The 13,038-nt window shown below is 38.6% G+C and overlaps 1 protein-coding gene across 1 annotated transcript; it reads left to right on the forward strand.

Annotated features, from left to right (window-relative positions):
- Nucleotides 1-832: 832 nt before the first annotated feature.
- Nucleotides 833-9,575, forward strand: pcp4b (Purkinje cell protein 4b). Its single transcript, XM_014982428.2, has 2 exons — nucleotides 833-893; nucleotides 8,953-9,575. Exons 1-2 carry the CDS (start codon nucleotides 833-835, stop codon nucleotides 9,081-9,083), a joined length of 192 nt encoding a protein of 63 aa, XP_014837914.1. The 3' UTR covers nucleotides 9,084-9,575.
- The last annotated feature ends 3,463 nt before the right edge of the window (nucleotides 9,576-13,038 follow it).

The raw sequence follows: 13,038 nt of genomic DNA on the forward strand, positions 1-13,038 counted from the left end.
GTCAAATGACCGTGAGCCTGCAGGGGCTCATCTTAACAAACCCCCTCCGGCTGAAACAATCAGCATAAGCCTCTGAAGGAACAGCAGCTCAGTCCGTAGTAGATGTCAGAACAGTCATGAGGTGCAAGTGCAGTCACTGCAGAGCAAAGAGCCGTGGCTCATCACCTTCTGGTTTTGATTACAAGCTTAATACAAGTACTCTATATCTGCTTTTCATTCAGTGATGCAGGAAGTTAAAAAAAAACCTGGAAAACAAACACTCAGGAATCAGTTAAGACTGCTGCATAAATAACTAGATTATGAGATGATCTTCACTGTCATCGTTGCTTTGGACAAGTCAGAAGGTTTTGCATCACTGTAACTCTTACACACAATATATACTGTGTGTTTGTGCCACTAGGTTTGGCACAACGGCAACTAATATATTCAGCAATAGCCCAATAATATCATTTAATCCCACACATCACATGCTTTCGAAATGGTTTGCTCACTTCAGCATGCAGGATGCTTGAAACTGAAAATCAGACTTACTACTTTCTTAAGACGTCATTCTTTTTTCCTAGACTGTAACGTACAGATGCAGCAAAACATGATCCCAGTACACATACACAACCCAGTAGGGAAGCGCATAAAAAGCATAAAACATATTGCGAATACGACAGGACTTGATTTTGCAAACTTGCCTTTAATTACCCTTCGTGGCATGTTTTCTTATTCACTAGCACTCAAGGCGAGACAGGAAGCAGAGTGACAGCAGCTTAAGGGGATACATTTTGACATGCTTTAGAGTATGGTGGATAGGAATGCTCTGTTGTAACGCATCTCTTGTTTTATGTTGCAGAGACAAGGATCTGGGCCAGCTGCTGGCAAAAACAAGACCTCTGGGGGGAAAGGTAAAAAGAAAGACATATACTGAAACTTTTTAGATTCTTTTCTGTCTTCACAAACAAAGAAATGAACAATGTTATGCCTTAAATCAGTGGAAACAAAGCAAAGAGAAGAGCCAAAGAAGCAGTAAGTAGACTGGGGTTTACTGTATGTCGCAGCTCATATGTCTCTGATCCAGGCTTCAACAGACTCATAGCAAATGAAGGTAACTGGGGCTGAAATGCACACAAACACAACTGTACCTCAGGACTTCCTGTCAGATCCACTCACTGTGTTATGAGTGTCATGTGATTTTTAGGTAGATTTGAGACCATGCATTAAACAGTGTGATCAACTTCACAGATGAAATGGCCACTGAGAGCCGATGGTTACTTAAGCTTGTCGTAACACCTCTGGACATAAAAGTGTTTAGCAAATATGCAGCATTAATATTAATGAGGAATTTCCCAGCCAGAAGCTTTGACTCCCATAATGTGTGAGGAAATGCTGTTACTGTCACTGCAGCTCTGAGTTCTGCTGTTGTTTTTCTTCAGCCGTATGCTCCAGTGATCACCAATTACCAATCTTTTCACATGTTTACACATATGTTGGGACGGTGGTCTCTTAAGTTACGAAAAAAACCGCAGAACAATGCATCCAGTTCTCACCTCATGATGGGTGCAATGTCCAAACTTGTACTGGATATTCATAAAAATCTGTAACAATCCACAAACGCATCCATCCTTGTCTCTTCACAATACAGCGTGAATTAAATTTGCATTTTAATTCTGAGGCTCCAGGCACCAGGAGACAAAGTTGTAATGGCCATCAACTTCTCTGATCACATCTCTCCGGTGATTGCCTCTCCTCCCTCCACACCGATAGACAGCCGGTGTCAGTTTGGTCCTGGGGGAAATAAAGATCTGCCTCATGTGCCAAGTGCGTTGCAAATCATGTTTATTCTTGAGCCGCTGTCATTAAACTTATCACAGCAAAGCAAATAAAGTCTTCAACGAGAAAAGTAATATCCTCTCTCCTTTCACCTCCCTTAAATCATGACTGTAATTTGATGTGCCGCCCTGACTCAGCAATACTTCACCATTCTACAGGGACGTAAGCAGAACTGTAGCAGAACCAGGGTTTTCTACAGTCAGGACCATATAAGGGTAACAAAGGTCAGGTATGTGGACAAGGCATTAACAACTTACTATATTAGCTTAGTAGGACAACTGTGAGTTCCCAGCTACAAGACTTTTAGTTCATTTGCAGTTTTCCCTCAGCCACTTTGATGCATTTCTTGATCATTTTTGACATTTGCCAAACAGTAAGTGTATTTCTCAAAACAATTCGTACAAACAGTGGACCACCATGCATTATCTGCAAAAGTCAAAGTCCTCAGTCCCTCTCTCAAAAGTAAATATATGTATCCATGAACATGTGAGTATCTTCAGTATGACAAGTCCTTGTGCACAGATAAGACAGTCAAATTGCTTTGTCATGTCGTCAATATAACGGTGTACTCTGCAGGGATGTTCTGTTATAAACTGTTAAAGTTTTGATGTATTGTAATCTGTAATTGTGGGAGATCAATGCAAGATGCTGGACATGATTCACATTTACACTTTTACTGTCATTTATTGACTTAACCTGTCATTGTGTGGCAGAAAGAGAAAGATAGCACTACATTGCACAAAGAATAAAATAAAACAAAAGTAGAAATGGTAATGTAAGATCTCCCCAAAAAGAAAACTGTACATGTAGTGCTGTCTTCTTATGCTTTCCATCTCCATGCTGAGGGGGAAAAAACTTCTCAATCGGGTAAAAGAATGAAGAGAAGGATGAGAGGAACTACATCAAACTCTAATGATGTTGGAACGATGGAAACTGGCAAACATCCTCCGCCTCTTCTGCCTCTTTCTATGTTTTGAGAAGTTTTCTTTTCTTTTTTTTTCTTTTAATTTAACCTAAATTTTACAGTAAAAATCATCAAAACTCTTGTAATTGTATTGTGGACAATGCTGAACGAAAAGACAGCAAGTGTGCGTGAACTTATTCTGCGACTAGCCATGTTGGAGCCCTATTAAAGAGTCACCACCTTGCTAAAGCAATTAATTGGATCCACATTATCAGAAGAAGTTCAGACGCTGGGATGCAGGAGACCAATTTTTCCCTGACTACAAAATGCAGGTCTCTTTTTCTGCTCACTTAATAAGGAAAAATAATAGGGAGGTGTGTGCCTTGCAGTTCACCCACATAAACACAAAGTATTTCTCTGTGGTGTGACCTTGAAAATTAATTTGTAGCCTGTAAAAAGTGCTTTCCCAGAGATGCACAAAGAGCACACTCTGAAAGTGAGGGAGGTGGGAAAAACTCAGCTATTGACGTTCGCCCACTCTGCATCCCTGAGCACTGAGCACAACACAGTCTTCAGAGAAAAGCTCTCTCTTGCTCAAGGACGATTTCAAAACAAATGTGTCCATATTCACAGGAACTCATTTTAAACTGGTTAAATACAAGTGCATACAGCAGTGCTTCTCAGTGGTGCAGCAAAGGCTTTTTACCTGATATCAGCAGTAACAGGACGATTGGTTAACGCAGGGAGGAGGAGAACTGCTTGTTGTAAAAAAAAAAAAATAATTGAACAAGTACAAATGTGTAGCAAGTTGATGGAATATGATTAAAAAATAATTATTCACTTTGGTGCTTTTCCTTGAATACAAAATGCTAAATTTACAAAACAATCTGAGACTAAACCAGGGAGCTGCTGTTTGGATGCTAAGTTATTAAGAAACTATAAATTGTCTGATTGCATTATAATTTATAACAGTATGAGGAGGTTGTACATTTATTTAGCGCAGTTTTGGGTGATAAGATCATCTCTCTGCAATACTTTGCAGATGTTCGACTGACCTCCACATGCAGGATGCTTGAAACTGAAAATGAAACTGATGGTGTTCACTTTTTTCCCCAATGATTAATTGTCAGATTACTTGTAGTTATTTTTTTTAATGAAGTAACAGCATGATGTTTCCCATTCTCTCAAAGAAAAAGATTACAAATTCTACACCACAGATCCTAAATGACATGCAGTATCGAGAATGAGGTTACACGAGTACTTTACAGATGTAATAGGACTTCCCTTTTTTTAACATGTCAGCACTCTTGGCAGGATTTGAAATGACATGAGTTTTAAATTAAATTCAGTCTCCAAACATAAACACAGTGTCAAAATAATTCTCTTTCATATCCGGTCTCATACTGATAACGTTTTTAATGCACCAGACAAGGGCACTTCCTGACAGCACCCACATTGATGACAATATGACACAACTGAATTCTGAGCTTTCTCTTAAAAATCAGCTTCTACATGTGAGAGTCCAGATGAACAGATCAATGTAGAAAGTGCTACATCAACACTACCTCCCACATCATTTCAAAAAGGCAAAGGCGTAATTTCAAATAGGCTCACCTCAGAGATCAAAGTCATCTTTTTTTAATTAGCATTGGACATGCTCCCAAAGTGATGATGACCTATTTTCTTTACAGTTTTTAATTAGCCTTGTTGTTCCAAATTATTGCTGGAGTGAATTATTCTTATTTTGTCATAGATTGTGAGTAAATTACTTCTGTGTTAAGCTTTTGAATGTTGTAGAAAGCTAAAAGCACATATTCCCTCTGCAGGTCGTTAAGCCTCTCACGCTTCCCCGTTTCTTTTTTATAGTTTTACTATTCCATCCTCAAGGAGGTTACACACATACGTTCTTGCCAAAAGTCAATGAAAGTCGACCTAAGAACAAAACTCACCGTGCCAATCAATGCACAACTATCCCGTCGTGTGTGTATGTGTATTGATCACTGTCGTTTCCCTGGTGCTTTGACTCCCCTCTGGTGTTTCAAGGCCTTGGGGCACATAAAATTTACTTTCACATACACTGGCATTCAACTAGAGACAAAAATACACCAACAGGTGCACGACATGAAAGCAGACAAACATAACCCTTGGTAAATATACTATGTCAATAGACATAAGTTTGTGTCTACAGAACCCTTTGCCCATATAATCAGTCATAATAATGAGGATGTCACATTGAAAACTGTTGAAAATCTAATTTTTATTGTTCACTGTCAAACCTCTGAGACCTGACATGTTGAGAGTAAATTAGTCACAGACGGACTCTATGTGCTTACAGGATTATTTGCCTATTAAACCCAGTTTATTTGCACTGTATCAGAGTAAAGGAGACCAGATACACGTGCATCAAATGATTAAATTATTGTTGCATTTAATTTACAGTTACACACAATTTATACTGTTTGCATCTCCACTCCACAGAATGGAATCCATTCAGTACATGGTAATAGAAGTAAGCTGGGAGAAAATGCAAATATTTGTGTTTGTTCACTATATGATCGATTAGCTCAGAGACGGATATAATTTCCAAGTTCCTAGTCAAAAGTACTAAAGGAATCCTCCTGAAGTCATAATTGTGACTGAGAAAGATTTGGCTGATACGTAGCTAGCTCATACATTATTAGCTTCTCCAGTGATGTAGATGTCTTTAAAGTAGCGAGACACAGTTTGCGTAATATGTTAACTTTTTCTTTTTGGGCTCTAACTAACAAAATTAAGGAAATGATAAGAGAAATTAGCAACTTGCTAATTGCAACTGGAATCCTTCCAACTCGCCTGTGACATCATTTCCTGTTCTACGCTCGGACTTCCATCACAAGTCTAATGCAGCTTCATCATATTTCGGTTTGTGTAATTCGCCTTTCTGCCACAAGTGGCGCTAGAGTGAACCACTGCTCTGGCTTTGAGTCTGGTTTCAGTCTTGGCCAACGATCAGGACCTCAGGGAGGCAATACCTCATGTTCAAAATACAAAATACAAGTTAATGTTTTAGAGTTCCCATTGCTCGACTCTCAAATGTCATCCGTTGGTTATTCAATATTAGGATTATATCATAAATATGTTAAAAGCCCCTCCCCCTGCTGCTGCCATCACGTGTCAAAGCAAAAGTAACAGATGACACATTACATGACTTGTGAACACATAATTTAGCACTGAGCCATCAAATCGTTTTTTAAAATAAGTCAATCTCCTTAACAGGCTTTTAATTCTAAAAGGCCCAACACACAATAAATTATTTTGGTCCTCCGCTGAAAGTGCAGACGCGATGATCTGCTCTGACACCTCTGCAGCAGCTATTGCACACTCATTTGTTTAAGACAGTCACACTCAAAGTGCTGCCAGAGGTAATAGGCCTGATAATTCATTGCGTTGGTGCATGATGAGGAGGCAAATCCTCAAACTGAGAATCATCCATCATTGTCACATTCAGTTTCTGCCCTCAGTCTTAAAGAGGGATGGAAATCTTACCCCAGGTCTGAAAGATTTTAATCAAGATAATGGTCGGCAGACTCATGCCTGAATCCCAAAACAATGACCTCATTAGTTTGCAGTAACTAAACAAACACACACAGCACAAACATAAACGCTGGTAAAAAGAATTTACTCTGTAAACTTCTCATTTTACTAATAACACTCATATTCGACAGAAAATGCTGCATACATGTATTTTTTTCATTCATAATTTGCCATGCAGTTGCAAACTGAGTAAAGAGAAATTGAAAAAAAAAAGTACAATTATATATAAATTACTGCATGAAGGTAAAAGTATAAATTCACTTCTAGCCCAAAAGTCTACGGCTTTACTTTTAAATAAAAACACCTGGGTTCTGTAGGAATCCAGATATATGAGGGAATAACAAACGTCTGAGGTCATTTGGTCGACGTAAGACCAAAATCTGTCTTTACACAGTGCAGGAACCACATCAGAGATGATTTACTGAACCTGTTCTTTCCATTGGCTGATCAGGCATCAGATGTTTAATTTGTAAAATTTCAGCTTGAAACCTACCAATTTACAGTGAGTCATGCAAGTCTTGCAAAAACATTCATACCACTTTAACCTTTCTCCACAATTTTCCACATTACTACTATGAACACCAGTATGATTTATTGGGATTTTATTTAAAAGACCAACACCATGTAGTGCATAATTGTGAAGTAAACAGAAAAATACTTTTATCAAATTTATGCTAGTAAAAATCTGTTTCATTTACTCTGCTTGACTTCTTAAGCAGACCTGTTGCAGTAATCAATTTGACTGAAAATAAAAACATTAGTCCTTTAAGCCAAGAAATGTTCCTTAGGTGATAGAAGGCCAGCTTTGTAATCGTCTTCATGTGCGTCTGAATGTTCAGATCTGAGTCCATCACTACACCCAGATTTCAGGCCTGGTCACTAGTTTCTAGCTGTAACCATTGTTTTACAGGAAGTAAAACACAAAGATGCAGAAGAAATTGTTCTCTGGGAGTAAAACTGACTCTGCATATTACACACCATCCCAATGGTGACACATGGTGTTGGCATCATCATGCTGTGGTGATCTTTTTTTATTTAAAGAAGGGGTGGAGAAGCTGCTGAGGGCTGGTGTGAAGATGGATCAACCTGGAAGAATCATGGAAGAAATTTTGCTAGAGACTAAAACAGACTCGACTTTGGGGCAGAAGTTCAACTTCTCACAGGACAGCAGCCAGTTTGACCATTGTCTTTGCTCTCAACTATGACAAACTTTCAAGTTAAAAAACCCTCAAAAATTTATCAAATAAAGATTAACAGCATGACTGCGTTTGACACTGCAGACAGCAAAGGGCACAGCTCAGCAGCTAAAACCGCAGGGATGAAAACAGCAGGCATCAGAGCGTTGGAAAATTCAATATCAATTAATGCAGGATTCAAAGCTCGCCTTGACACAGCAGTTAGTGCGTCCTCCTTTAGCTGCAAGAGAGAGGTACTCAGACTCAGCCCCAAGAGAACCTGCAGATTAGCTGCACAGTCGATACACGAGTCTCCTCTCTGCTTTTGGCCTCGCCTGTCATGTGGTTGTCTACAGAAACCTCCACAGATCAGACTCCACCAGATCAATATTTTGTTCTGGGCATAAAGAGAAAAAAACAAAACAGACAAAACCCCACAATTCTGTGTTGAGAAATAATAAGTTAATGTGCAAAGACACAAAAATAGCTTGGTTGTTTGATTCAACAGCAGCAATTGGATTACAGTTGTCAGAACAGGAAGCAAGTTAATTTTGCAACGCACCGAGTCTCTGTGTTACTGTCTGAAGTCAACATTATCTTGCCATGATTTTGCAAAGTTCTGATCTGCCCTCCTCCACTACTTTAAGAAATCTGTTTTAAAAAAAATGATGTCTGGACATGTACACTCCAGGTTTTATTTTCTACTCACCTGGTCCAATAAAGCAGACCAAAGGGGCACAAGTCATCAGCCCGTCACTGGGTGAAGATAAATGTATCTGAAGATAGGATACATTTATCCTATATTCACTTGCTCAGGTTCATGGACAAATATAAAGTCATGCACAATAATTTGCTCTTACGATGTGCTATCATCCATGCTAGCCCTAGCCGCCAAGCCTCATTTAGCAGCGGCTCGGACAAAATCAGCTCAGTGGCACCCAACCAACCCCTTTTGGTCAGCATGAGCAGGTTATCGTCTTCTAAAGTGCTCGTGTCTAATGTCCGATACTTGAATCCAGTGGTTCCCAAACCATTTTTAAAGTTACTCTGGGTTTAATTTAGTGGCATCAGATCAAAAGGAGGTGGGCCAAATCCTGCATTTTTAAGATTTTTTTTATTTTTTACTAGTAAAACAAAGAAAAAAAAATCTAAGTTTTTTTTTCTTCCACTTCACAACTACGCTCCACTCTTAGAGTAAATAATATGTCATTCTTACAAATTTAAATGTTTTTATAAACCTTTCTACATTATATCTTTATGGTTGTAAATTGTTTATAAAAAACTGTTTCCAGCGGTCCTGCATAGTCATCACAGCAGATTAAAACTTTGGATTGTACAACTTTCAGCTCTTGTTAAGACGTTTAACCTCAAAAGAAAAACATTTTTAAGATCAGTAACTTGAGAATTGCTATTAGGAATTTCATAAATGAAAAAATAACTAAATTCTTCACTCAACCATTTACTCTGTTTTCCCCTGTCCAGAGGAGTCAAAAGCGAACATCCCAGAGGATTTTGACATCGATATGGACGACCCAGACACCGAAAAGGCGGCGGTCACCATCCAGAGCCAGTTCAGGAAGTTCCAGAAGAAGAAGCAAGTTGAGAAGTCCTAGTGAGCGTTACGTCGATCTGTCACCACGTGGAAGCGATGGCACTTTGACGCCGGTGTGACATTTGCATGTAAACAAATTCATACCTGTTGAAACTAAAGGGGTGGTGAAAGGCTTTGGTGGGGAAGGGAATGCTATAGCCTGTTAATCTTATGACTATGTCTGTGAATTCTCATTACCCTGTCATTATGATTGGTATAATTTATTATTTTTAACTACAAGAAAAAAGGTTAAAGATTTGGGTTTCTGTCCTGCCAATCTTGTTCCATATACAATAAGTTCTCTATGTTTTTGTACTTATCCTGGTAGTCTTACCTATGCTAGTCCTTCCTGTTCTGCACCCAGGACTGTTTCCTGAGCTGGTGTTAAAGCTTGCTCTTAGGAAATCTGCCCAGGATCTTTTTGTTTCGCCCTGAAACATTTTTCTTACCTGCATGGTTCTGTCAAAGCTCTGTGTCAATGTACATTGAATAAATAAAACCTGTGTGAAAAATGTGTCTGTGCATAAAAAAGACTACAATCTTTCACATCAAGCTGCATGTGCTTTTTCAGTGTGCTGCAAGCACTCCACTCTCATGATCAAACTGAAAATAGAAAGTTTCCTGAATGAGGTTGGTTGAGTTTGTTTACTTCCCAGCCTGATGACCTTCTGCTCGTAAAGCCAACCAGCAGATTCCCACTCAGCTTCTCTCAGCTTTTAGCACCCAACAACTAGGCATCAATCTTTGGAAAGTCAAATTTTACCACTGGGGGGTTGGAAGGGAGTCACTCTTCTCAAATTGAAATAAAAGAGTTTTAAAAAAGCCAAACAAATTAGTTTAAGTGAGGTTTATAATCTGATTATTGGTTTTGTATGGGGGATTTTTTCTGCCATAATTTGAGAGCACACATGAGGGATCTAGATAGATATCATGTTGTGACTATGTTGTAACACGGTTGGATCTGTTGATCCATTTTCTGTGGTTAAGTAAACAAACTCCTGCTTTAGATCAATAGCTGATAGTGATCAGTAGCACACTGCTGGCAGATGTTTAGTGTACTGCAGCAGAAAGCTGACATCGTTGTTTCTCCCTACATCCAGTGGGTGGCACAGGTTGCTACAATCAATAGTAACCACACATTCAAACACGCTAGAAGGAAACAAACACACCCAGTGCAACACTTTCATTCTATTGGCTGAGAAGTTGCCAGGCGACGGTGCATTTTTGTTCCAAAAGCAAGCAGAAAACGTTGTGTAAGCGAGCAGAGAGTTCTGCAAGCAGAGATTTACTCCGAGTAGAGACAAGGAGAAGAAAGACATGAAGTCCTGCTTTCAAAATGAAAATGTAAGCAAAAGTATTAAACGTTTTGAAAAGAAAAGACATTAAATCCTGCTTTCAGACTGAAAAGGTGTGCTCTTGGATTATGGCAGAAAGATTCCCCCATAGTTTTGCTCTGCTAAAATGATTTGATGCCAAGAATATGGGTCAGTATATGTTTTAAAGAACACGACACAAATGGTTAATCTATTTGCATTTTAAAATACAAGATGCTGAGAAATTAATAAGAAACGTAATTTTTCCTTTTTGTTCCTAGAAGATGCTGTGCAGAAATTGAAATCAGGTTTGATTCCCGTTTCAAGCATCTAATTCTGAACAAATTGTGACTGCAGGAGGTGCTTTTTCCTCCATGAGTGCCACAAAACAAACATAAACAACACCATATAAAATAAAAGCACATTTGATTAGTTTGGATGACGACAAGCATATTTGTATTATTTTTATTTACATAGATGGGAAGGGATGTTATGAAGTGAATAATTTATTTTGCGAGCAACATTTTAAGGATTAAGGGTATCACAATATATGAAAGCTGACCTACTTTCACTTCTCTTTGCCAATGATTTTTCATTTTCATCATTCAAATAAAGTAAGACCAAGTAAACATTTCTGTTATCCCTCTCCCAGTTGCTCAGATAGATACAACAATTTTATAATCATACATATGGCTTGAGAATAAAAAGGTTTCTAGAGTAGCAGTGTCCAAAGTTAAGTGTCAAGGATCAGAAGGAGGAAGGAATATCATCCTAAAAATGACTAAAACTGTGAACATCACAAACAGATACAGCAATGGACGCAAAATAGCACTTGATGATGTTTGTATATCAGAGTTAGTTCTTAGATAAAAGCAGTTTTCTATATTTCCTGAAATTTCATAGTAATGTCCAAGTAGAAATGTTACTTTCCAGTGAAAACAGGTGCATGCATCCTTTCTTTCTAAATTAAACAAAATATTACTAAAAGTGGAAATAGTATAAACTCTGTTTTAAGGGTTTTTTCCATACAAATATCTTGAAGTTGAGCTGATTCCCGTACATTCAGGTTCATGACTGGACACAACTGGGGTTTGAGCTAATTTAGCTCCGTGATAACCTTTTACACCACAAGAAATTGATCCCTCACATTAACTTTGTAAACCTGTGAGGATTAAAATGATGAGGAAAAATGCACAGTTGTATGCTATCTGCAGGCGAACGGCTTGTGGTTTCTAAAAAGTGCAAAAGAAAGTACATCCTCACATCTTTCAGTCTGGGGTTAAAAAAGATAAATTGTCTCAGTAATGTTTAGGCTTCAAATAACACAGATGTTAAAAAAAGTCAATGTTTAAAATCTCTGAAGCAGATTTTTTTGTTTGTTTGTTTGTTTTATTCCTGTGCTCACGAATGCACTAGAAACTCCCTAATATTGTAAACCACATAAATTAAGAAGAATGAATTCCAGCTCAGCAGAATTGGACAACATTCACAATTTCTCTATATTTCTTGTTTTTGGCAAAAACACAAGTTTGTCTGCTGGACTAAAGTTTGAGCTGCTGATCCAGATGCTGCTCGTTTACTGGTGTGTTTGGGGTGTTTTCTTGTTAAAACAAACATTTCAGAGGCAGTTCCTCATCCAGTTTGAAGCCGCTCCTTCCAATTAATGTTTCAGTTGCACAGAATCAGATATTACTCTACTACACCCACTGCTAAATTATTTTACCTATGGAAATATAATCGCTGCTAAAAGCAGTGATTGGTCTAGTTTGTGATGTTGGACAGTGGATCACTGGAACTCAGCTGTTTCAACGTACTAACTCAAAGCTGGCTTTGTAAAGCAATCCTGGTTCTTTAACAGTGTCCATGTCTTTCAATTTTTACTTTCTCCTTGAAGAGGCAGTCTCAGCGGAGTTTCTTGTTTGTTTACTTAGTTACTTTGTTTTCACCACCTAATTATTATTAAAAAGCCTCCTGCCAAGTCTCGGTGTCCGTAGAGGGTAGCGTTACTCCCATAAGAACGGCAGACTCCTCTTTTTGTTACTATGTCAGTGTCCTCTACTAGAATCATCACAAAGCATATGCAGATTTGGTTCTGATCTCGCATCATATTAAGCTCCTCTTCTGTGCTCTCCTCTCAGTCAGTCCATTGTGTCTTCATCTGCCTGTGTTTAGTGTTTTTCTGGCTTATTACTCACACCTGAAAAGAGTTGTCTGATTTGGGAAAAAAAAAGAAAAAGTTAGAGTTTGGTTTCTGAAGTCAACAGAGGCACCTTTGTTTGTGTTTCTGAAAACACATATAGCAGATATGTGCTGTGCAGGCCATTGTGGCGCTAATACCATGGTGATGCATGCACTGTAAGCGTATTTCCACATGCACTGAGAACAGGACTGTGAAAGTCACTGCGTGCCGTGCCGTCTGTGCTGCCTATGGAGATGAATTTCCCCCCTGCAGATGGCAGAGTAAATCTTTAATATCCGGAGGTAGTGGGTGAAACAGCTAGATGTCTTTTAGTTATACTCTATTAGCTGATTTCTGCCTGAATCCGCTGTGCATTAGTGAGAAAAATGAATCCTGTTTTTTTTTTTTTTTTTTTTTTGTGTGTGTGTGTGTGTGTGTGTGTGTGTGTGTGTGTGTGTGTGTGTGTGTGTGTGTGTGTGTGTGTG

This window comes from Poecilia mexicana, unplaced genomic scaffold (genome assembly GCF_051168715.1).
Source record: "Poecilia mexicana isolate PSO_F unplaced genomic scaffold, ASM5116871v1 scaffold_13, whole genome shotgun sequence".
NCBI lineage: Eukaryota > Metazoa > Chordata > Actinopteri > Cyprinodontiformes > Poeciliidae > Poecilia > Poecilia mexicana.

Bases quoted from the DNA above. Each gene is read 5' to 3' on its own strand.
- pcp4b (XM_014982428.2), top strand. From the start codon at position 833: ATGTTGCAGAGACAAGGATCTGGGCCAGCTGCTGGCAAAAACAAGACC. The intron at 894-8,952 runs GTAAAAAGAAAG...TCCCCTGTCCAG, and splicing joins CAAGACCTCTGGGGGGAAAG to AGGAGTCAAAAGCGAACATC.